General features: G+C 35.7%; 1 protein-coding gene and 1 long non-coding RNA gene across 2 annotated transcripts in view; both read right to left on the bottom strand.

Moving 5' to 3' along the window:
* Positions 1–14,664, bottom strand: part of LOC127849129 (uncharacterized) — a 75,976-nt gene extending 61,312 nt beyond the window's left edge. Inside the window, exons 1-4 of the mRNA XM_052381850.1 lie at positions 14,607–14,664; positions 12,767–12,896; positions 5,646–5,750; positions 399–503 (exon numbers count right to left, since the gene is read on the bottom strand). Coding sequence (XP_052237810.1) covers positions 399–503; positions 5,646–5,750; positions 12,767–12,860 — 304 coding nt within the window. The 5' untranslated portion in view covers positions 12,861–12,896; positions 14,607–14,664. The remainder of the gene's footprint in view (positions 1–398; positions 504–5,645; positions 5,751–12,766; positions 12,897–14,606) is intronic.
* A 525-nt stretch (positions 14,665–15,189) lies between these two features.
* On the bottom strand, positions 15,190–19,597 carry LOC127848082 (uncharacterized). The gene is made up of 3 exons (XR_008034346.1): positions 19,516–19,597; positions 16,667–16,727; positions 15,190–15,410 (listed from the first exon to the last, which is right to left on the bottom strand). It is a non-coding gene; the product is annotated as an uncharacterized LOC127848082 (long non-coding RNA).
* Between the last annotated feature and the right edge of the window lie 6,071 nt (positions 19,598–25,668).

Here is a 25,668-nt window from a genome sequence, read left to right as displayed (position 1 = left end):
TGGTCATATATTATCAAATCTGTCTACAAAAATAATTTATGACTGAATTTTAGCTTACAACAAAGCAAAAACTATTATACTGGAGAACATGCGCAACATTGAAAGGATATAAATATAATTATGGTTATTGACTGAAAACAGTTGGTGTTTTAACAATCAGTTAGTGTCCATTAAACTAAATATTTGAAACACATTTAACACTATGTACTATACCAGTGTTCTCCGGAAGCACGGCCTGTGATTTCACCAGTAACAAACAATCTAGGCGCTGTCTACTTTTCCCCAAAATATTTGTTTGAAACAGCACATAAAAACCCCCATTTTAGTGCTTTGTCCTTGGCTTCTTTGAAAATCTAACTGGTTACTAAAATGTTTATGGAGAACACTGTGTACTATACCCTCAGAAAGTTCTGTCTCAGTGTCGATTGACTGTTGTCTTCGACCAGAGTACTCCGGAGGTGGGATCTTCATGCCCAGAGATGTAGCTGTAAGGGTTTCCAAATCTGAAACAATGGTCATATGTATATGTTCCACATAAATAATGTAGGCATAAATAGCTGGAAAAAAATATTGCATCATTATTCCCAATTGCTTATTTCTGACATGACAAAATTAAACAATCTGTTATGACAAAATGAAACAAGAGCACAAAAAGATGAAAGACAGTTCTTTAGTTTATATCAGTCATCCATTCAGTGTTACACATCAACAAAAGCGTAAATGATATTTACAAAGTACGTTCTTGTTTTCTTGTTGTTTTCACACTTCTTTCTTCTGCAATCAAATTTTTTTTTGCTTAGCTCAAAAGGTTTGCAACTTAGCCTGTTCATACGTAACATAAGTCATTTAAGACCAAAATTTTTTTTTAGAACATTTAGCCAAGCTCCGGGAAAACGGGGGTTATGAATGTGCAAAAAGACCTGTGTTTGTGAAATACGATGCAGCCTACTATGATTTGAAGCTGCAGAGCAGCTTTTTTAGAGAAAAATGTTTAATTCAAGGCCCGTAACTTCTCCAAAAAACAAGGGAACGGAACAAAATTTAAACTTCATATGCAAGTCATGTAGGTAGACTCAAATACCAAAAAATGCGCTCAATTTTTGTAAGCGTTGCATAAAAAATCTCCAGAAAAGGTTCTTATGAAGATAATTTCTACATCCAAGGCCCATAACTATGCCAAAAATCAACAAACTGGATCAAATTTCACACTTTATCTAAAGGTCATATAGGTAGACTAACGTACAAACAAGAGCACCGCATAATGGGTGCCAATGCTCGGCTACGGGTGCAATTTTTAATAAATGAAAGCTTGTCAGATTAGTTTTCTTAGGTCAGTGACCTTGACCTTTGACCGAGTGACCCAAAAATGGGTGTGGCGTGTAGAACTCATCAAGGTGCATCTACATATGAAGTTTCAAAGTTTTAGGTGGAAGCACTTTGATTTTAGAGCCAATGTTAAGGTTTTAGCACGGTGGATGGCAGACGCGGGACGGCGAGCCGGCTATGACAGTACCTCTGGGTTGCTCCGAAAACAGCCGAGCTAAAAATCAGCTCAATATCTGCAAGTGGTGCGTAAAAAACTCTCAGGAAAACAGTTATGATAGAGAAAATTTCTAAGTCCACGGCCCATAACTTTGCCCAAAATCAATGAACCGGAATGTATTTCACACTTCATCTGTAGGTAGACTCAAATATCAAAATACAGCTCTCAATACTAGAGTGTAGCATGAAAAACCTTTGGAAAACAGATTTTGTAGAAAAAAGTCCAAAGCCCACTACTTCACCATAAACCAATGTACTAAAAATTATAACACTTCATCTGTAAGTCATGTACGTAGACTCGCATACCAAAAATCAGCTCAATATCTGAAAGCGTTGCGTTTAAAACTTCTAGAAAACTGTTATTATGGAGCAAGTTTCTGAGTCCAAGGCCAATTACTTTGCCAAAAATCAATGGAAAGGAACGAATTTCACACTTCATCTATAGGTCTATATCTATAGGTCATGTAGGCAGTCTCACATACCAATCTGACAGCAATATGCCAACCCTACCCATGGCTCACACTAGCTGAACATTTTATTGAGCCAAAATTATCTTAAAACAAGTAATTATTTTCATTTCAGCAGTTTTATGAAGAACAAGAGATATGTTTGTCAGAAATACAATGCCCCCTAATGCGCCGCTTTGATTTATATTTTTTTTACTTTTGACCTTGAAGGATGACCTTGACCTTGGCCTTTCACCACTTAAAATGTGCAGCTTTATGAGATACACATGCATGCCAAATATCAAGTTGCTATCATCAATATTGCAAAAGTTATGACCAATGTTAAAGTTTTGGGACAGACAGACACATGCAATGAAAGACAGACAGAAAGACAGGCCAAAAACAATTATTCGATCCGGGGCATAAAAAGGGGAAGCAAATTACAATTTTCTTGAGCCAAATTTGCTTTTATGTAGACATTGGCTAATTTGACGAATGGCAGCGCAAGCCCTGCCTACTTGAGGGCATAAAAAGTGTTTCCCAGGTTTGCACTACACTGCCAAGATAAGCCTGAGTGGACTGTCCCATGTTAGCACTACACTGCCAAGATAAGCCAGTGTGGACTGCAGTACTTTGTGTTGTCCCAGGTAAGCACTACACTGCCAAGATAAGCCTGTGTGAACTGCAGTACTTTAGTTGTCCCAGGTTAGCACTACACTGCCAAGATAAGCCTGTGTGGACTGCAGTACTTAAGTTGTCTCAGGTTAGCACTACACTGGCAAGATAAGCCTGTGTGGACTGCAGTACTTTGTGTTGTCCCAGGTTAGCACTACACTGCCAAGATAAGCCTGTGTGGACTGCAGTACTTTGTGTTGTCCCAGGTTAGCACTACACTGCCAAGATAAGCCTGTGTGGACTGCAGTACTTTAGTTGTCCCATGTTAGCACTACACTGCCAAGATAAGCCTGTGTGGACTGCAGTACTTTATGTTGTCCCAGGTTAGCACTACATTGCCAAGATAAGCCTGTGTGGACTGTCCCAGGTTAGCACTACACTGCCAAGATAAGCCTGTGTGGACTGCAGTACTTTGTGTTGTCCCAGGTTACCACTACACTGCCAAGATAAGCCTGTGTGGACTGCAGTACTTTAGTTGTCTCAGGTTAGCACTACACTGCCAATATAAGCCTGTGTGGACTGTCCCAGGTAAGCACTTCACTGCCAAGATAAGCCTGTGTTGACTGCAGTACTTTAGTTGTCTCAGGTTAGCACTACATTGCCAAGATAAGCCTGTGTGGACTGTCCCAGGTTAGCACTACACTGCCAAGATAAGCCTGTGTGGACTGCAGTACTTTGTGTTGTCCCAGGTTAGCACTACACTGCCAAGATAAGCCTGTGTGGACTGCAGTACTTTAGTTGTCTCAGGTTAGCACTACACTGCCAAGATAAGCCTGTGTGGACTGTCCCAGGTTAGCACTTCACTGCCAAGATAAGCCTGTGTTGACTGCAGTACTTTAGTTGTCTCAGGTTAGCACTACACTGCCAAGATAAGCCTGTGTGGACTGCAGTACTTTGTGTTGTCCCAGGCTAGCACTACACTGCCAAGATAAGCCTGTGTGGACTGCAGTACTTTAGTTGTCTCAGGTTAGCACTACACTGCCAAGATAAGCCTGTGTGGACTGCAGTACTTTGTGTTGTCCCAGGTTAGCACTACACTGCCAAGATAAGCCTGTGTGGTTGTCCCAGGTTAGCACTACACTGCCAAGATAAGCCTGTGTGGACTGCAGTACTTTAGCTGTCCAAGGTTAGCACTACACTGCCAAGATAAGCCTGTGTGGTTGTCTCAGGTTAGCACTACACTGCCAAGATAAGCCTGTGTGGACTGCAGTACTTTAGTTGTCCCAGGTTAGCACTACACTGCCAAGATAAGCCTGTGTGGTTGTCCCAGGTTAGCACTACACTGCCAAGATAAGCCTGTGTGGACTGCAGTACTTTAGTTGTCCCAGGTTAGCACTCAGGGGTTTTTTTTAGAGAAAGGGGAAGACGCTGGACGCTGGGTGAAAGGGGAAAAAAGAATGCGAAAGAGACATATTAGGGGAAAAAATAAAAACTGTTCATTTCAATGTCTATAACTCATCAAAAGAGGCTTGTCTCTGTCCTTTTTGTTCTTAAACACATTTAACACGTATTAAAGTCAAAGTCCTTAATTAAGTTGCAGGTGTAGATCTTATTATGAGAAATGTTTTCAACTATATTTCTGTACTGGGGCTTGGGGACGATGTCAATTTTGTGATTTCAATTTCATGATGAATGGGTTGACGATCTTGATCTGCTACAGTATTGGAAGGGAAAGGAGCGGCAGCTGCCGATAGTCTACTTTCACTTTCACAATGTTCGATGTTGATTACCTCAGAATCCTGCTGAGTTATAACGGTTTTCGATGATTCTTTCTTAAAAAATGCCTTTATGCGTTGAGTATCTTCCGAGTCCGAATGTTTTATTTTGTTTGTGTAAGAACGCCAATTGTGAGACATTTTTTTTCTGTTTTCACGTTTATATCTTGGCTTGCACATAGCCCGGATGAAAATTCGACTGGTTTCCGGTAATTTATTGACGAAACACCTTTCTTGCGCAAGACCGGTATCCAGTAAAATAATCACATGATTATTACGATTATTTGCCCAGTTTACATGACGTAATTTAAGAGCTATATTTAGAATAACTGGGATTCCCAGATTTTTTGTGTTCGTCTGGAGAGAAAGATCGTTGTACATGGTGCAAATTGGATAATTGTCGAATGCCCAAAGGAAAAATAAACATTTCTTTGAGAGAAAATATTATATTTTGGTGAAAAATGATATTGTTGGTGGGGAAATTGTATTTTGAGGGGAAAATTCTGGTAGGGGAAGACGCCGAATATCGGCGTCACTTTCTTAGTAAAAAAAACCCCTGGCACTACACTGCCAAGATAAGCCTGTGTGGACTGCAGTACTTTAGTTGTCCCAGGTTAGCACTACACTGCCAAGATAAGCCTGTGTGGACTGCAGTACTTTAGCTGTCTCAGGTTAGCACTACACTGCCAAGATAAGCCTGTGTGGACTGCAGTACTTTAGTTGTCTCAGGTTAGCACTACACTGCCAAGATAAGCCTGTGTGGACTTTCCCAGGTTAGCACTACACTGCCAAGATAAGCCTGTGTGGACTGCAGTACTTTAGTTGTCCCAGGTTAGCACTACACTGCCAAGATAAGCCTGTGTGGACTGTCCCAGGTTAGCACTACACTGCCAAGATAAGCCTGTGTGGTTGTCCCAGGTTAGCACTACACTGCCAAGATAAGCCTGTGTTGACTGCAGTACTTTAGTTGTCTCAGGTTAGCACTACACTGCCAAGATAAGCCTGTGTGGACTGCAGTACTTTAGTTGTTCCAGGTTAGCACTTCAATGTCAAGATAAGCCTGTGTGGACTGCAGTACTTTAGTTGTCCCAGGTTAGCACTATACTGCCAAGATAAGCCTGTGTGGACTGCAGTACTTTGTGTTCTCCCAGGTTAGCACTACACTGTCAAGATAAGCCTGTGTGGACTGCAGTACTTTATGTACACGCATTTTGCACTGTTTTCTCAGAGCTGAGATAAATTATAATTATAATAATAAGTCCCCTACCCTTTGATGGTTCTGGCTCTGTGTCCACTGACTGCTTCCTCTGACCAGAGTATTCCCGTGGTGGAATCTTCATCCCTAGAGATGTAGCTGTGAGGGTGTCCAAATCTGAAAACAATATCCAGTGGTTTTTTTTTGTGTTTATTTGTTACAGCCCGTGCCATTTGAATTGGGAAAATAAGCGCGATAAACCATGCAATTGGAAAACATAGCACGATAAACCATGAAATTGGGAAAAATTAAGCATAAAATGCCATTATAAAAATGTTTATAAGTAACAGAATTAAAATTGTTCTTAAGTGCATATTGAGGGTTTTTTCTAGCCATTTTGGGAAAAGGTGTCTGGTCAAATTGGGATTGTTTTAATTGATAAAAGTGGCAAATTTGGGAATTATTTATCAACAAAAAGGACTAAATTAAAGTTATATATTTTGCAGGATGTTTAAATAAAAAGTTGAGATCTAGAGTTAAGAAATCATAAGTTATAAGAGACTTCTTTCTTTTTTGGAAATTGGGCTTTTTGGGGGAAATTTTGGTCAGCTTCTTGTGAAAAAACGTTGATTTTTGCGATTGGGAAGCAGCCAAAAATCGGTGGTAATTTTTAGCAAAAAAATCACTGATATCTCACATGTATATGCAGTGTTGTGATCTCACATGCACATGTATATGCAGTGTTGTGATCCCACATTCACATGTTTATGAAGTGTTGCAATCTCACATGTACATGTATATGCAGTGTTGTGATCCCACATGTACATGTACATCCAGTGTTGTGATCTCACATGTACATGTACATCCAGTGTTGTGATCTCACATGTACATGTATATGCAGTGTTGTGATCTCACATGTACATGTATATGCAGTGTTGTGATCTCACATGTACATCCAGTGTTATGATCTCACATGTACATGTACATCCAGTGTTGTGATCTCACATGCACATGTATATGCAGTGTTGTGATCTCACATGTACATGTACATCCAGTGTTGTGATCTTACATGTACATCCAGTGTTGTGATCTCACATGTACATCCAGTGTTGTGATCTCACATGTACATCCAGTGTTGTGATCTCACATGTACATCCAGTGTTGTGATCTCACATGTACATCCAGTGTTGCAATCTCACATGTCGAGTACATCGAGTGTTGTGATCTCACATGTACATGTATATGCAGAGTTGTGATCTCACATGTACATGTACATTCAGTGTTGTGATCTCACATGTACATGTACATTCAGTGTTGTGATCTCACATGTACATGTACATCCAGAGTTGTGATCTCACATGTACATCCAGTGTTGTGATCTCACATGTACATGTATATGCAGTGTTCTGTTGTTGTTTTGTACTGTGATTACTACTTCACTCTTACCCATTTCAGCAAACACGTATAAACTAACTAGGGTGATTAAAGGTTCCCACTGTTGATCAACATTGCAAATATAAAATGATCGGGACAAATTTCCACAATTGGCAAATTTTCATAACATAAATTTTTTCGAAATGTTAGACTTGTTAAAAGGCTGCTATTAATTAAACTTTTTAAATGTGCAGTTATTAAATAAATTTATTTAATGTACTGTAAATTGCTTGATTTTTTTCGTACTATTCTAAAACAATCTTCATTGCCTTAATGTGGCCCCAGTTGCGTAACTTTTTAAAGCCCAGAGGGAATCCTGTGATTGTGGAACCACCTCAAGGTGGATAAAATAGCGAAGACTTTATGTAATATCTTCATTTCTCATATGTTAAAGAACTATTTGTAGAGCTAGTTTAGTCATGAAACAGCTGAAAGAATGACAAATAAAACCTTTGCAAAAAAGATGTAACATAATTTCAATAAATACAAGAGTTTTCTTGTCTTGAGATTTAGAATCACACACCCTTTATTATACCAATAAACTGTACATGAAGTCTTCAGATCTCATCCTACAACCTTGTATAAATGAAGTATTCATGATTCAGTTTCCATTTTCTTTTAGTAAAATTAACCAGAATTAAGACCTCTTTTTAAAATAATTGCAGTACATATTCCTCAAAATCGTGTTAACATGAAAATCACAATTTCATTTAGCAATCTTCAGAACTTATAAACTTATCACAGTACATTGTATCCAGTTTTTCAAGCTGGTTGACAGGAGACAGCAAATCTACTATCCTGAAAAGTGCTGTACCTGTCATAGGAAGGAAAACTGAAAACAAACATTGCAATGAGGGATTTCAATTGAAGCAGAATACTGCATTGTGATTCAAGCATTTTGCAATTTTGTCACTTTTGACTCTTCCAAATTATCTTCCATGCATCATTTTGATGCAAAGGTTGCCATGAAACTAACATAAAATGTATGTTTTATCATAGAAAATATTGTTTTTTAATCAAGCAAGATAATACTAGCATTTATTTAAAGCTATATTTGTAGAGAAATCAAATAATATCCACAAATAAAATATCTAGTTTTTAGTACTTCCACCCCTGAAAAGTGCATTTGACTTCTGAAAATGTCAAGCACAAGGTCATTACACTCATTTGACTCCTGGATTTCAAAATCTATTGAAATAACTGGCAATCAACATACATTAGTGTAGATCTTATCATCTTATGAGCTGCATTCTTAGAAAATTGGGCTTAATGCACGTGCATAGAGTGTTGTCCCAGATTAGCCTGTGCAGTCCGCACAGGCTAATCAGGGACGACACTTTCCGCTTTTATGACATTTTTTGTTTAAATGAAATTTCTTCTTCTTAGCAAAAATCCAATTTAGACGTAAAGTGTCGTCGTTGATTTGCCTGTGCTGACTGCACAGGCTAATATGGGACGACACTTTACGCACATGCATTATGCACATTTTTCTCAGAACGCAACACTTATGTATAAATACTTCCCATCTGTGTGCACATGAACCAGGCAGCCAGGGCCTGGGCAGACGTACAGAACTAACCTGCATTCTTGAGACAATTTGGTCATGATTACATTTCACCATCATTTAGAGAAGGGCGGACAAAAAGTGATCACAAAAACTTAAGATCAAAATGTTGTGCTACGGTGGTAAGAATAAGAAATACACCATCTAGAAAATAACATCATGGCAAATATTTATAACAGAAAATTCTAAGAGTGTTTTCCATGACTTTAACATTTTGACCTTTTTATGAAAAAACAATCCTTTATGAGTATAGGAATATGAGCTGGACACAAAAAAGTATTGAACTTACATTAAAGAATTCAGGGTGCAGGATCACAAGACTTTGGTGGGTTTCCAATTAAACGCTAATGGAAGTAAACACACCTGTAAGTGATGTTTTTTTTCCAAATAACTTTTAAACAATTTTTCTTTAGAATTTAAACTTGTTCATAAAAGACAGATTTTTAAGTTGCTTGTGGCAAAGCCAAATACATCAGAATTAGTTTATTTAATGTATACTGCACGATTTTGCTTCATGCAACGCAAACTTTTGTCACCAATTTCAGACATATTCAAGGATTTATTCTTATACCTTAAGATATCAGCACACACTGGCAAGAAAAAACTGTCCTTTATGCAGTAAAGATTTTTGCAAAAGTATTTTAATAACTCGAGAAATTTGCAAAAATTAGGATCTTAACAGTGTGTTTCCCTTTTTTTTTCAGCCCGTGTGTATATCCCTGAAAACCCTGTTTATTCTGAGCCCTGGTATTACTTTGACCTCTAGCTAGTGAGACTGCCTTCTGCATATCTGCTCAATTGTTTCCCAGTTTTATAAAAAAGAGAACATCAATAGACATAGGGACATCTTTACCGTATGAGAACATTGAGACTCAACCTGTTTACCTGGCAGCATGACCTTGGCCAGGCATGATTGACTGACTCATGCCTGCTGCAAGTCATCCGAATGAGGTTAACATTAACCCTTTACCACTTAGATACATATACATATTTTCACTCATTTGTAGTCCCTTAGAAAATTAAATTTCATTTAAGACCTTTTTTACTAGATTCAAGTTTTAAAGGCTTCATCACCAACCTTAGATACTGATGAGCAGCAAACAGCATCAAACCTGAACAGACTGCAAGTTACGCGCAGGCTGTTCTGGTTTTATGCTGTTTGCACATAGACATTTTCAATTTCCTTTTAAGTGGGTAAAATTTAGGCCAAGGTTATAAAAATCCCAGATATGTACAGGGCATATATTAAAGGCTCTAGCTTTTTACCATGATGTATACACTTACCTTGAGCAGGGATTAAAAATAAATTGCAGTCATCAAGTGGCATCATTCTTATGAATATGAACAACAATTCAGCTTCATAGGTCCAGTAACTACATGTATACTGATGCAAGCACATATAACAATTCAGTCCACAATTAACTAACAGGTAGCTCCAAGTAAACTGATTTCTATGTAAACCATGTTAAGCGCATTAGCACAAAAATGGATTTTGGGGTGTGTATAAAAATTGTACTAAATTTACATGGGAGAAGATTAAGAGTGCATTAGAACAGCTATATAGAATACCCAGTTCCTCATTTTTGTCACTACCAGTATATTATAGCATGGTTATCAAGACTGTAACTTAAATGAGCGAAGAAAAATTCTATCAAAGTCCTACTTCAATTACTCACCACAGAGAAACTGGTCCGAACTCAACAGAACTGGCAACTCAAAAACAATTGACTTAAAAATCTGGAAATATTAATATTTAAAATAACATTCATTGCTAAACATTACCCAGCAAGATTGTTAGAAAGGAAATCCTGCAAAAGAATAACTGCTGAAAATATCGCATGAGATAACGCCCCATGTTGCTCACCTCAAACCCAAAGTTAATGTGAGCGGCTTTTGCACCGTTTCAAGAATTTTTTTTAAATTCAACAAATGTTCTGATCAAGATTCATTTTATCTGTCAGTATACATGTATGTGACTTTTAATTCTAATGTTTCAATAAAACCAGGAGTTAAGGAAACTTAAGTGTTCACAAGCTTTTACTTTTATTTAACATCATGACCTAGTTTGGACTCTAATGATCAATACAACAAAAGTTCAATAAATAACCATTACACATTTATTTGGAAAACAAGAGCTGTCACCATAGGATGACATATGCCCCCTAAAAACGCTTTGATAGAAGTTATGAGCATTTTGCAAAACCTAAACGCAGATTTCGAAACCTAAACGTGGACCCTAAGTTCAAGGTCAAGGGGTAAAAGTTGTTAAGTGTAAAGAAAGGCCTTGTCCATATAAACATGCATACCAAATATGAAGGTTATATCTCAAGGGACATAGAAGTTATGAGCATTTTTCGAAACCAAAACGCAGATTTCGAAACCTAAACGCAGACCCTAACTTCAAGGTCAAGGTCACAGGGGTCAACATTTTTAATAGTATTGAAAGGCCTTGTCCATATCCACATGCATACCAAATATGAAGGTTATATCTCAAGGGACATAGAAGTTATGAGTATTTTTCGAAACCTAAGCGCGGACCCCATGTTCAAGGTCCAGGTAACAGGGGTAAAATTGTGTTACCATGGAAAGGCATTGTCCATATACACATGCATACCAAATATGAAGGTTATATCTCAAGGGACATAGAAGTTATGAGCATTTTCGAAATGTAAATGCAGATTTCGAAACCTTAACGTGGTCTCTAAGTTCAAGGTCAAGGTCACAGGGGTAAAATTTGATGTGCGTATGGAAAGGCCTTGTCCATATACACATGCATACCAAATATGAAGGTTATATCTCAAGGAACATAGAAGTTATGAGCATGTTTCGAAATCTAAACGCAGATTTCAAAACCTTAACGCGGACCCTAAGTTCAAGATCAAGGTCACAGGGGTAAAAAATTGTGTGCGTATGGAAAGGCCTTGTCCATATACACATGCATACCAAATATGAAGGTTATATCTCAAGGGACATAGAAGTTATGAGCATTTTTCGAAACCTTAACGCAGATTTAGAAACCTAAACGCTGATCCCAAGTTCAAGGTCAATGTCACAGGGGTCAAAATGTTTAAGTGTATTGAAAGGCTTCTGTGTCCCTATACACATGCATACCAAATATGAAGGTTATAGCTCAAGGGACATAGAAGTTATGAGCTTTTTTCGAAACCTAAACGCAGATTTCGAAACCTAAACGTGGACCCTAAGTTCAAGGTCAAGGTCACAGGGGTCAAAATTTGTGTGCGTATGGAAAGGCCTTGTCCATATACACATGCATGCCAAATATGAAATTGCTATCTAAAGAGACATAGAAGTTATGAGCATTTTCCGAAATCTAAACGCAAAGTGTGACGGGCAGTCCGATCACTATATACCCTCATTCGGGGGCTTAAAAAAACAAGAGCTGTCTCCATCGGAAGACATATGCCCCCCCCCCGAAAAACATTTTTTTCAAAACCTAAACGCAGATATGGAAACTTTAACGCCAACCCAAAGTTCAAGGTCAAAATTTGTGTGTGTATGGAAAGGCCTTGTCCATATACACATGCATACAAAATATGATGGTTACATCTGAATCGATATTGAAGTTATGAGCATTTTTCGAAACCTAAACGCAAAAGGGTGACGGAAGGACAGACAGACGGACAGTGCGATCACTCCTTCGGGGGCATAAAAATCAATTGATGAGTGAGTATTTTTCAAAATGGGATTTTTTCTGCCATTGAGCTTTTGGATCTGTTTACCCGTATATGGTCCAGGAAAAGGCCTGTGTCTTTCAAGATTATTCTATCCAGGTTATCCATTCTTATTTCTAACTCAGAGTAGCACATACCCAAAGATTTGTTTTCCTAAGCCTAACACATACCCAACTGTTTATTTTCCCAGCTTATACTAACACATACCCAAAGGTTTGTTTTCCCAGCTTATACTAACACATACCCAAAGGTTTGTTTTCCCAGCTTATACTAACACATACCCAAAGGTTTGTTTTCCCAGCTTATACTAACACATACCCAAAGGTTTGTTTTCCCAGCTTATACTAACACATACCCAAAGGTTTGTTTTCCCAGCTTATACTAACACATACCCAAAGGTTTGTTTTCCCAGCTTATACTAACACATACCCAAAGGTTTGTTTTCCCAGCTTAAGCTAACACATACCCAAAGGTTTGTTTTCCCAGCTAATGCTAACACATACCCGAAGGTTTATTTTCCCAAGCCTGCCCATCTCCTCCACCTGACTCAATTTCCATGGAACCCGTCTCATCTACATCCATGGCGTCGTCACTCATTCTGCCTTGACACCTAGGACTGCTACTTCAATTTATCTGAAAGTAGAAAAACTTAGCGAATGCAGGGAGTTATATAATCCAATGACAAAATGCCACAATTGAGAGTTGAGCTTTATATTGTAACTGTATATAAGCTGAACCATTTCATATCTCAGATATGTGTTTTCATTCAATTTAACCTCCTGTTGCTGCTAAGAATTGCAACTTCTTTTTGTTATGAGGAAGCTAATGCTCGCTTCAGGTAGGAATTCTAAGATTACTTAGTCATTATCTATTTCAATGTCAATTTGACTGCAGTGTGTGCAACATCAGAAAATGAGAAATTAGCATCCATGTTCCACAGAAATTGTTTTAGAGTGTTACTAATGCAGCATCACAATTAATTCAAACATGTACAATCATGTTTCAACTGATTTGGAAGCCAAATGATGTGTTCCTTTAAATTTAATTATCAGTCACTTTTAGTCAACCACTGCAAATAACACAATTTCATCAGATTTAATATGGTTAAGGAGGTTTTGACAATATAGAGATATCTGATACAATTGTAAAAGCTATTTTTCTAATATAGAATTAAAATATGATCATCACATCAATGCAGTTTGTAACACACGACTTATTCAATACTAGGTCACTCTGTTCCACAGCCATCCTTGGGTACACTGACATCTTTGGCCTAGGAGAAAGTCTAAAAACAAACATTGTACAAGCCTGCAAAATGAAACAAACTACAAAGGTAAATTGCCCATGTAGTTAAATGTGAACAAATGTAAATTATAAGACCCCACCATTTAGTCCGACGGATATTTTACATAGTTTGTGATCAACTTGTAGCTTCAATCCTGCTAGTGTCTAGATGCAGCAATAATTCTACATAGAGTAGCAGTTTTATTATTCATACAAATTTCAATATGTAAAAATCGCAAAATCATTAGATTAATTGTTACAAAACCCTCTTTGATTAAATACTGGCTTGAAGACAGTATTTAAATCAACTCTGGCTTTCGAAACACACCATCAGTATCAGCAATGCAATGATTTCTGATATTATCATCTTCATGCAAGTATTGATGATATCAAGCATTACTGAAGTGTTTTCCAAAGGAAGTGTCTATTTAACCCTTTCAGTGCGGGAACGGAATTTTAAAGGCCTTTGCAAACAGTTTGGATCCAGATGAGACGCCACAGAACGTGGCGTCTCATCAGGATCCAAACTGTTTTCTATTCTGATAGTATTCTTTGAAATAAAAATCGAAGAAAATGCTAATTTTAGAAATTCAGCAGACGACATTTTAGCAGAAGACAAATTTCCCAGCATGCAAAGGGTTAATCCTAATGTGATCACAAAGGGCATTATCCTTCATATGGGATACACAAATGCTGTTGAGAACATGCTTTGTAGACCATTGTGGTACTCTTGTAGTTCTGTTTATTCTGACTTTATTCTTGTCAAACATTATAAGATTAAAAACAACTTACATGACTGTAAGCATAAACTAGCATTACTTTAACTAGTAAGTTCAACAATGGCACAAAGAGAGATACCATTTTCTTCAACAATCGAGTGTATTTAATTTTATTCACAATAACTGAACATTGTATACTTTTTTCTAGATAGGAACACATAAACAAAGAAACAGTAAAACTGTTCTAATATAAATTATTCAATCATTTCATCAGTAATTCACCAATACAATGCCATTCAGTGTTCAACCTTGTTGCAGTGTCTTACCTGACCTACCTTACCTATATATGCTGCATCTTTAAACACCAAACAGCAGAGCACCAAAGAAGTTCAGAAACAGCCCCAAAGACCTATTTTTAGAAACAATTGAACTCGTTTGTAATGTGTAATACAGAAACTGCTGAGGATAGCACAATTATGCATACCCGCTTTCCAATCCACCAGTAAGACCCACTCACGACTTGATATACCCATATAAATATACTAAATTAAAGAAAAATTACATAAAAGTATACTTGCAAATATAACCAGGCAATTAGATTATTGAAACATCAGTTTAAATTAATACATTTTGTATCAACTATTTCCCTGACTACATGTAAATACAATTTGTAGCTGGGAAATCACAACAGCCATTGTAGAACATGTATTATTTTCACATGATTATATACATGTATTGAAGGTGTGAAACTAAGATGTTTTGAGTGCACTTCCATGAAAGTTTTAATATCAACATACTTTGTTCACTATTCCTAAACCTTAAAAGATTTGGGGACAATTCACAAAAATTTTGGACCAAAAAATTAATCCTTTTTATTATATACAATTGATTTATCTGATATATATTATTACGTTCTGGGTATATCAAATTATAATACATGACAGAAATTTAGCCGTGGCTCATTTATTCTACCATCATCATGGTTGTTTTGTGTCATAATTTTAAATGGATTCATACCAAAATGTCAGTCTGAAAGCATTAACTTGGCCATGCATGAGGCCTCTGTACTCCAAGATTTCTCAGCCGATACAGAGCCAATACGCGCGTCATTGTACCCATGGTCTAGTATTAAGTTGTCAAATGTCTGAAAATCAGTGTGCACAATAAATGTTTAACTCAGAGTCTTCAATGTAATGAAAAACAAGACGAATTAAAATTATTTTAATACTATACCTGTTACTTTCAGAAAATTCATCCTGAATTTCAATTTGCAAAAAAAGACTTCATTATAATATATTATGTTGTAATGTCATTGATTGCAATCAGCTGTACAGTTTAAATCTGCTATCAAAAATCAATTACTGGCTGGTAAAAATCAAGTTGAGGCAAGCATTTACAGACAAGAAACCGTCGGAGACGGGTGATGCTCCATAAAAGGTTTTTTTGTCACAATATTGCACTATATATTCAGATAAAAGGAAACGTCTTGAGGGGCATAACTTTGGACAAAATAATACGATGGATGGTTTAGCAACTTAAAAATTTCAAAGGGCCATAACTCTCTAAATACATCATCTAACCAGAACCCACAAATAACATGCGCATCTCCTCAATGTAGTTAAGCCTCCCATAAAATATCATTGAATTCCAGTCAGTAGTTGGGGAGACAAGAGTTGCACTATATGTAGAGTTTATAAAAAAATTCAAAGGGCCATAACTCTGTGAAAAATCATCCAACCAGAACTGGCTGATAATATGCACATCTCTTGGTAGTGAAGCTTCCCATAAAGTTTCATTGAATTCCGGTCATTAGTTGCTCAGAATAGCCCGGACAAAAATAGTGCACGGACGGACACACGCACGGACAGACGAAGCGGCGACTATATGCTCCCCCCAAAAAAAATTCGGAGAGCATAAAAAATGAGAAAATTTATTGTTTACACTGCTGAAATTTTAGTAGCATTGATGAAAATCAGTTGATATACATGTTTATATAAACTTCTGGTCATCATCTCATACTTGATGTCCGGTTAGCGCAATGGTTAGTAAGTGCTCCTCACTTAAGAAACCTGGTTCAATCCCAGCTTGGTGCATGTGAGCTTGGTAGGTGGTTACTATACCGCACAGATGAGGTTTTCCCCAGGTACTCTGATTACGGAAAGTCTGATTTTCGATTTGGAAAATTGTAAAAAAATTGGATTGCAATGGTGCTTTTTCACAATATCAACTCTATGTAAAGCAAAAATGCTGTTAAGCTCAACCACTGACATAGAAAGTTGTGCTCAACCACAATCAGTAATAATGACAAAAGATTGTTCAAAATAGTATGTATGTAATTCCCTGCAAATAATCTTCTCATGTATTAAAGCAATCATATTTTTCATCTTCATGTAAACTCACCTCCAAGCTTGAAAACTTGGCCAACATTAACTTATTCAACTGAACTTTGTGCCTTGGTGAACTAGAAAATGAAACAAACATGGAACATACAAAATGTTGACCACAAATCTAAATAACAACGTCTGTATTCATTCTCCCAGAACACATTGTTTCATAATGTTTGCACATATTTGTAAGACAAAGTGGTTTTTTAACCACAAATGCCTCTCATATTTTACCATAATTTATCATTAAAAATAGGATCTCATTTTCGGCAGACTAGGTATATTTGAATTTGGGTGATTGAGATTTTGCCACACTACAGTTTCATTATACTTTTTTTTATGGAGGAATGGAGGTTCCGTAACCACTGTCATTGTATCACACTGCAACATCAGTAAATTCCAAGAATCATTAAGATCAGAGCAACTATAGTTGTTGGCGGACAAAATTAGACTTAACTATTTGCTCGCAAGGAAGTCTGACATATACAAATTGTACGTTTCTAAAATTGTCAAAAACTAACAATTATCAATGAAAAAGACAAATAACAAAAAAAAATAACAATTAAATTTATATTGGAAGTTATATAATTATTAGTGAATTATAATTTGTCATACATTTTTTATAATCAGTGATTTTTTTCTAAAAATTACTGCCGATTCTCGGCTGCTTCCCAATCGCAAAAATCAATGTTTTTCCCCAAAAAGCTGACCAAAATTTCCCAAAAAAGCCCAAACTTCCACGCACAAAAATTATTTTTTTTTTTTAGAAAGAAGTCTCTTATGACTTACGATTTCTTAACTCTAGATCTCAACTTTTTATTTAACCATCCTACAAAATATAGAACTTTAATTTAGTCCTTTTTGTCCATAAATAATTCCCAAATTTGCCACTTTTATCAATTAAAACCATCCCAATTTTACCTGACTCCTTTTCCCAAAATGGCTAGAAAAATCCCTGAGCATGCACTAAAAAACAATTTTAATCCTGTTACTTATAATCATATTTATAATGCTTAATTTTTCCCAATTTCATGGTTTATCGCACTATTTTTCCCAATTTCATGGTTTATCGCGCTAATTTTCCCAATTCAAATGGCACAGGCTGTAACAAATAAAAGCAACAATCACTGATAATTCAACATATATTCTTTTTAGTTGAGTCAAACAACTTTTATTTAGTCTAAATTAACAATGTATTGAAATGCATGTAAAACAAATCTGCATTACATAGTGCTGCAACAATATGCCAAAAACCGTATTGCAATATATTGTCAGTTCAAAAACCTGTATTGCAATATATTGCTTACTTGTACCAGAATTATAACTCGCCAGCTAATCACCAAAACCAACTTAATTACATGAACATAACCTTTGTATTGTATGTTTAGGTTCTAGTTATATCCTATCCTTAAACCGCTTACAATATCCTACCCCTTCCTCGATCTAATTTGTTTCTGTCTTCTTTTTAAGACTAAAATATGCCTAAACAACACTTTTTCCCTTAGAAATGTCTACAAAGTCAAACTCTGCGTTCGTTTCATCTGCCATTTTGAGAACTATTATAAAAGCCGACAAGAATAATAACCCGAAAGAGAATTGTGCATGTTTAAAAGCCGGTCGTGTAACTTATCAGAATGATGTTACGTATTTTTTTTATCATTATTACTTCTGTTTATAATAACATGAATTTACATATTTATTATGTAATAAATTGAGTTTGTTTCGTATTTCCATAAGCTTCATCTTAAATTTAACAGTATAGCATGCAATAGCAGATCTTGGGGACTCCCATGTAACAACGCTACTCTGTATAATAGACTTTTTAGAATGCTTTTATTACGTAACAATTTATGTTTACTACACACCGATTTGTTTTGTTTACCTTTATATCATTATTTCGGATGGCTTTTCTGGACGAAATGTGGATGAATTTGTGTAGAATTTTCGTACCGGTATGATGCAAATCGTATCGCAATACAATATGCTGATTGCGATATATACCGGTATATTGTTGCAGCACCACCGTGGTTACAATGAGGTCGCCATGCCATGGCATAATGGATATGGTGTCCGGGTTCAATTCGATCCTTGGGAGCCCTCTCCAGATCCCCCACATAGACACCAAGTATTGTTTCTAGTCACAGGTAATGGACTCGAAAGCATTTCAAGAAAGACATTGGCTTTCTATGCAATCAAGCTAAAATAAATATGTTTAAACAATCATTTTGTTGTTTTTACATTGAACAGAAGAGGCAATCAAGGGAGCTACAGTGTCTAAATATTAGTCTGTCATGAAATAAGGTCACTTCTAAGAGCCTTGCTACTTTTTGGGCTAGCTCTACAGCAAGGATGGCTATAGACTAGTAAGAGTGTCTGACTACTAGTTTGAAGGTTACAGGTTTGATTCATTGTTGGAGCTCGGGATTTATCATTTTAACTCACAAATTTACAGTGTATGCTATATATATTCCTGCTCATTTCTTGTTTCATACTGCAAATATAGTGTGAAATACTGATGAAATTGCAGTGTGACGAAACCTCAATAATTCTATAAAGACGAAAGTCAACATTGAAAAGTGAACACTGAAATTAAAATTGATCTGGAGTAAATAATCAATAATGTTTTTTTAATCAATTGTATATTTTTTAAACATTATTTCCAACACGGCCTTGATCTGCTTTGATGATCCTCGCGGAGTGTTGAAAGCGGCTTTGGTTATCGTGTGAAAATGTTATTTGTAATGGCGATTCACGTGGGGCGAATTGTGCAGACACTTTCCGTCAACGCACTGCAATGCACCTGAAAGAAAAGCATGCAAAACGAAAAACGACTAATAATTTGGTAAAATGAAGGCAGTAAATTACTTGGATTTCAATCGCTGTTCGTGTTATTGAGCATTTCTCTCGACGAGAAAATGATGATTTCTGTCGGCCATTTTGATGACGCGAAATGCGGAGAACTTTGGGCAGTTGGGATAGAAACCACTAATTTGCGTATTCAAAAATTAAATATGCATGTGACGGGGAAATAAATCAATAATTCATAGCATACTTACATTTGTTCACAGAATCGAAATATATATATATATATTTATTTATCCTGCCTCTGTTGCAAACATTGGCCAAATAAAGCAGGGTCGAATACATTTTCCTATCTCCGGTCAACAGGAAGTAGTATATTAATACTCACGCTGTGACGAATAACATGTTCTAATAATATGATTATAGGTGCTACCTAATTTACGGGCAAAAGCTATTAAAGTTTTTGATAACCATGTATTTTTAATAAATATATGGACATGATTGTGTTCAAAATATTATAATTGTTGCGATAATTAAGTAATGCATCCAAAAAATCAATCTTAAAACGAGTTACATGTTCCTAGCATCTTATATATTTTTTTTACAGCCACAGGAATTTAAAGCTGATTCGGTGGCTGTGGTATAGTGGATTGGGTGTCTGCTAACTGGCTTAGTCACTGGGAGGTCTCTGTATTGATCCCTTAAGTGGGTGCATTCTTAAGATAACCCTAAAGATATACTATGGCGTACCCTTTGGGTTGAAAGTGAAGAAGACCTACAAGGTAAAAAGAGAAATGTACGTCGAAGTACAATTATTGTACGTCGACATACACACATAAAATACACTTCGAAGTATATACTTGTACGTCAAAGTAAAATTTGTACTTCGACATACATGTTTGTACTTCGACATACATGTTTGTACTTCGACGTACACATTTTCTGAACAGCCAATCAAAAAACGTGTCTCTTGAGCCACTTTTCCTTCAGATTTATTCATAATAAATATTTAAAATCTCTTTTTTAGTTGAGGACAAAATGAATAAAAATATCAGAATGGCAAAAAAACCCATAGAAGTTTCAAGTATTTAATCAAAGACCTATAGATTTAATGCATTGAAATAGATTATATACAAATTTGAAGAAGATTCAATTGTTACCTTTTTAAAATTAAAATTATTCAGCATATTGTGAGTATTTATTGATCATGCGGGCGGAGTATCACGACCGTCCAGCGCATTACTGTGTAGGAAATTCCCAACGGTAACCAAACAGTTACCAAAAATTAACATCATAAATAATGTATAATAACCTCCCCGTTGGTCGTATTTTGTGATAACCATAACTTGCATAAGTCAGAGGTTAATTCCGCCACGCCAGGTCAATAAATACGCACAATATCTACGAGTTAGCGGTCGATAGTCGCATAATTTGGTATAAATTATAATAATAATAATGTTTAATAAATACGCACAATATCTATGAGTAAATAGTCGATAGTCGCATAATTTGGTATAAATAATAATAATAATAATAATAATAATAATAATAATAATAATAATAATGTCAAAGTCAAATATCTCTAAAAGCAAAAGATGTAAGATTTCTTTTGATTGGCTAACACTCAAGGGTCGGTGAAAATTGTACGTCGAAGTACATTTCTCGTTTTACCTAGTAGGTCTTGTAGACTTTCGACGTCGTAATGGTACGTCATACAGACACTTAGTACTGGTCCTACCCAGGAAACAGTTTGTTTCATCAAATGTCTCAATACAACTTGACAGCTTGCTAAAGCAGTTGCATTTAGCATACAGTACACTGATTTAACATAATCAAAATCATGTGATGTGTCAAATCAATTTTGATTGACAAATTTGACAGGCTTTTTCTTTAATCCAATAAGTTTGAGACTGTCAAATAACACACACTTCGTATTGAAAGCCATGCATGGAGCTTTCGTCTGTATACCACTGACTTCATCAGAAGAATGATTTCTATTGTTGGGAAATGTTAACAACGCTAATTGTCTTCTTATTTATTATCAATGTATAATTATGTGTAACAGCATAACAACATACTTGTTTCACAATTTAAATATTTAATAAATACAGGTATCTTGCAGGTTTCTAATTTTCTTTCGCAAACGATTGTTGAATAGTTAAAATTTTGTCGCCACTAAAAAACTAGCCATTTTGTAGCAATTCTTAAATCACAGTCTAAACTCCAAACACTTAGCTCTATAGTTACAATTTGAAAGCAAATATTAGAATGCGTCATGTTATATCATCCATATTATTTTATTTAAACTTTCAAATAACACATAACACAGTACATATATAAAAAGGTATGTGGTATTGTGTGGAGATACAAAACACTTCACATAATTTATTTGCACTTAAAATAATAGTTACAAAATAAGTAATACTAAAACACTGTCATCAGCCTACAGTACAAGAATATTTACGTATATGAAATTACAAAGTGGTGTTATTTTATTACCTTTTAAAAATTAACAATGCTGGTTTTGTACTAGCCATAAAACATTTATCATGGATTAACAAGTAACAACCAATTTATTAATTACACAATAGAAAGGAAATCATATTAATTGCATTATGCGTTTACTAAACAAGCTATTTGCTACTGTTTAGAATTACACTATCTTACTAAAAATGATCACAACAGGTACTTAGTGCTTTTACATACTTGTGGTAAGTTTTGTATTACTAGTTTCACATTTATTGGCAGACACTTGTCGATATACAGACTAAATTTGCATGGGCACTTTCATATTTTTTCAGCATAATTGCCTTCAAATTGTTAATTTAACAACCCTTTGACATTGTTTGCACATCTGATCTTATTACAGCATAGCTGATTTTTGTTTATAGATAGACAGATATAGACTTTTCAAAGTTCTATAAAAGTTCACACATGATGATGTTCCATCCAAGTAAACCAACAGAACCAATAATGATCACCACAGATAATAACTGTATGTATAGCTTGGAAATTTTGATAGTTCAGGAATTCCTCCTTTGTTGATTTCTGTAAACCAAAACTGTCAGTTTTGCTGGATAGAATGGCTTGTGTGATGCCCAGCTCTTGCCTTGGCAGAACAGCTTCTAAAAACGGAAAACCAACACATATTTTAAAATTTAAGCAATAATGCAGACAATTTATAAATGTATTTTGTTGATTTCGAATCTGAAAGATTTTTTACGAAAGATTATGATACGAAAATCCAACGGTATCGGATTTTGTGGTGTTAGGCCTAAACATATGATAGTGATATGTAACCTTTCGGGATATCGGTAAAGTGCGAGCAGACGAGGTGTAAATAAGTTTAAAATTTAAGCTAAAAGACTAAAAAGTTAGATCGGAATATCTTTAAAATTTTGTGAATAAATGTGTTTCTGATGGATAACAACGACAACTTACCAGAATATTTCTCATGATCACACGTAAAACTTGTTTCTGAGAGCGAATGGAAAATGCGTCACGAATTCTGACATATAAACAGTAGGGTGTCGTTATTGAAATACCGTGAGAATACTGGAAGAATAGAGATGCCAACTATAATGCTTAAAACAAATATTTTTTTTAACAAGCGTTTGTGATTTTTCAGGATAATAATAACAATAAGATATTGAAAAGATCAAAGCAAATAAATTCGACAGTAATCTGAGATTCGGCAATATATTTAAGACGGGTTATGTTCACGAAAATTGTGTTTGGTAAAGACTGTCACTATATGTAAGGAACCAGTCTTCGGCCTATACACACTGAAGATTATTCAGGGGAGATAATTGAGTAATGACTTAATTCTGGAACGGTTGCGAAGAAAAACAAATAATGCGAGAATATTAAGTGCGATTCGCTACACAATTATGATGTCATTGATATAATTTTTCCTGAGGTATGTATTTACATGTGATTTAGCATATGTCAAAGTGTTTTTGATTTGTTCAAGGTCATAAATAGCATCGCGAAAATATATGTCGAGTGGCAAATTTTTTTGAGACCCATCCCTATGTGGTATTCTTATGTAATTTTATGTCAAAATTTCCATATGTATGAACGGTCAACGCCCGCTTCGCGGGCTTTTGCCCGTATGATTATAGGGGCTACCTAATTTACGGGAAAAAGCTTTTTAAGTTTTTTTTTGATAACCATGTATTTTTTATAAATATATGGACATGATTGTGTTAAATTTTTATAATTGTTGCAATAATTAAATAATGCATCTTAAAAACCAATCTTAAAACGAGTTATATGTTCCTAGCTTAAAGATCTAGCATCTTTTTTTTTTTGTTTCCTAGCAACAGGAATTTAAAGCTGGTTCGGTGGCTGTGGTATAATGGATGGGGTGTCTGCTAACGTGCTTAGTCACTGGGAGGTCTCTGTATTGATCCCTTAAGTGTATGACGTACCAATTGGGTCAAAAGTCAACAAGACCTACTAGGTAAAAAGAGAAATGTACGTCGACGTACAATATGTACGTCGACGTACATTATTTTGTACTTCGACGTACAAAATTGTACTTCAACGTACAATTTTTACCGACCCTTGAGTGTTATCCAATCAGAAGACCCCTTACATCTGTTGTTTTGATCCGCATGTTAAACATTTACTTCGCTATTTTCAGACTCTTTATACGATTTTTATTTCACTATTTGATTCCATATTATTTGGCCTATGCTTTCTAAACAATCGTGTTACCACAATAAAAGAGCGGAAGTCTACAATGTGTATTAGCAACCTGCTGTGGTGATCCTTATCTTATCCTTTTGAGCGTCAAGTTATGACATATAGATCAGACATCGGCCGGCTGTCTAATAAAGTGTATAATATTTATTACTTAAACCGATTTTAGAATAAATACAGTCAAGTAGATACTTATGTTTAGTTCTTTTTTTTTTGCAATTTTGATATTTTCATTCATTTCGTCCTCAATTAAAAAAGAGATTTGACACATTTATTATGAATAAATCTGCAGTAAAAGCGGCTCAAGAGACGATTCTTTTGATTGGCTGTTCAGAAAATTTGTACGTCAACGTACAAAAATGTACGTCGAAGTACAAATTGTACTTCGACGTACAAATATATACGTCGAAGTGTATTTCATATTTGTACGCCGAAGTACAATTTTTGTACGTCGACGTACATATTGTACGTCGACGTACATTTCTCTTTTTACCTAGTAGGTCTTGTTGACTTTCGAACCAAATGGTACGCCATATAAGTGGGAGCATTCTTTAGATAACCCTAAAGACATACTATGGCGTACCATTTGGGTTGAAAGTCAAGAAGACCTACTAGGTAAAATGAGAAATGTACGTCGAAGTACAACAATTGTACGTCGACATACAAATATAAAATACACTTCAAAGTAAATGTTTGTACGTCAAAGTACAATTTGTACTTCGACATACTTGTTTGTACTTCGACGTACACATTTTCTGAACAGCCAATCAAAACACTTGTCTATTGAGCCGCTTTTCCTTCTGATTTATTCATAATACATGTTTAAAATCTTTTTTTAATTCAGGCCAAAATGAATAAAAAATATCAGAATGGAAAAAAAACGCATAGAAGTTTCAAGTATTTAAGCCATTGAAAAAGATTATATACAAATTTGAAGAAGATTCAATTGTTACCCTTTTAAAATTAAAATTATTCAGCATATTATGAGTATTTATTCATGCGGGGCGGAGTATCACAACCGTCCAGCGCTAACTGTGTAGGAAATTCCCAACGGTAACCAAACAGTTACCAAACATTAACGGGATAAATAATGTATAATAACCTCCCCGTTGGTCGTATTTTGTAATAACCATAACTTGCATAAGTCAGAGGTTACTTCCGCCACGCCAGGTCAATAAATACGCACACTATCTATGAGTTAGCGGTCGATAGTCGCATAATTTGGTATAATTATAATTATAATAATGTTTAATAAATACGCACAATATCTATGAGTAAGCGGTCGATAGTCGCATAATCATCATCATCTTTATTGTGTTGCCCTCACTACCCCATCGCTTCCTGACCAATGACATTGTTGCATTGGTTTTGTTTTCCATAGGCTGTCGTTCTACATGACACTTGACAATACTTACCGATAATTAACACATGTTTAATAAAACACGTCGATGATGATTCAATTTATTTATATCGGATGAATGGTACACATGTATACAAATATTTCCATGC

This window comes from Dreissena polymorpha, chromosome 10 (genome assembly GCF_020536995.1).
Source record: "Dreissena polymorpha isolate Duluth1 chromosome 10, UMN_Dpol_1.0, whole genome shotgun sequence".
NCBI classification, from domain to species: Eukaryota; Metazoa; Mollusca; class Bivalvia; order Myida; family Dreissenidae; genus Dreissena; species Dreissena polymorpha.
This window is presented reverse-complemented; position numbering and strand designations above follow the sequence as displayed.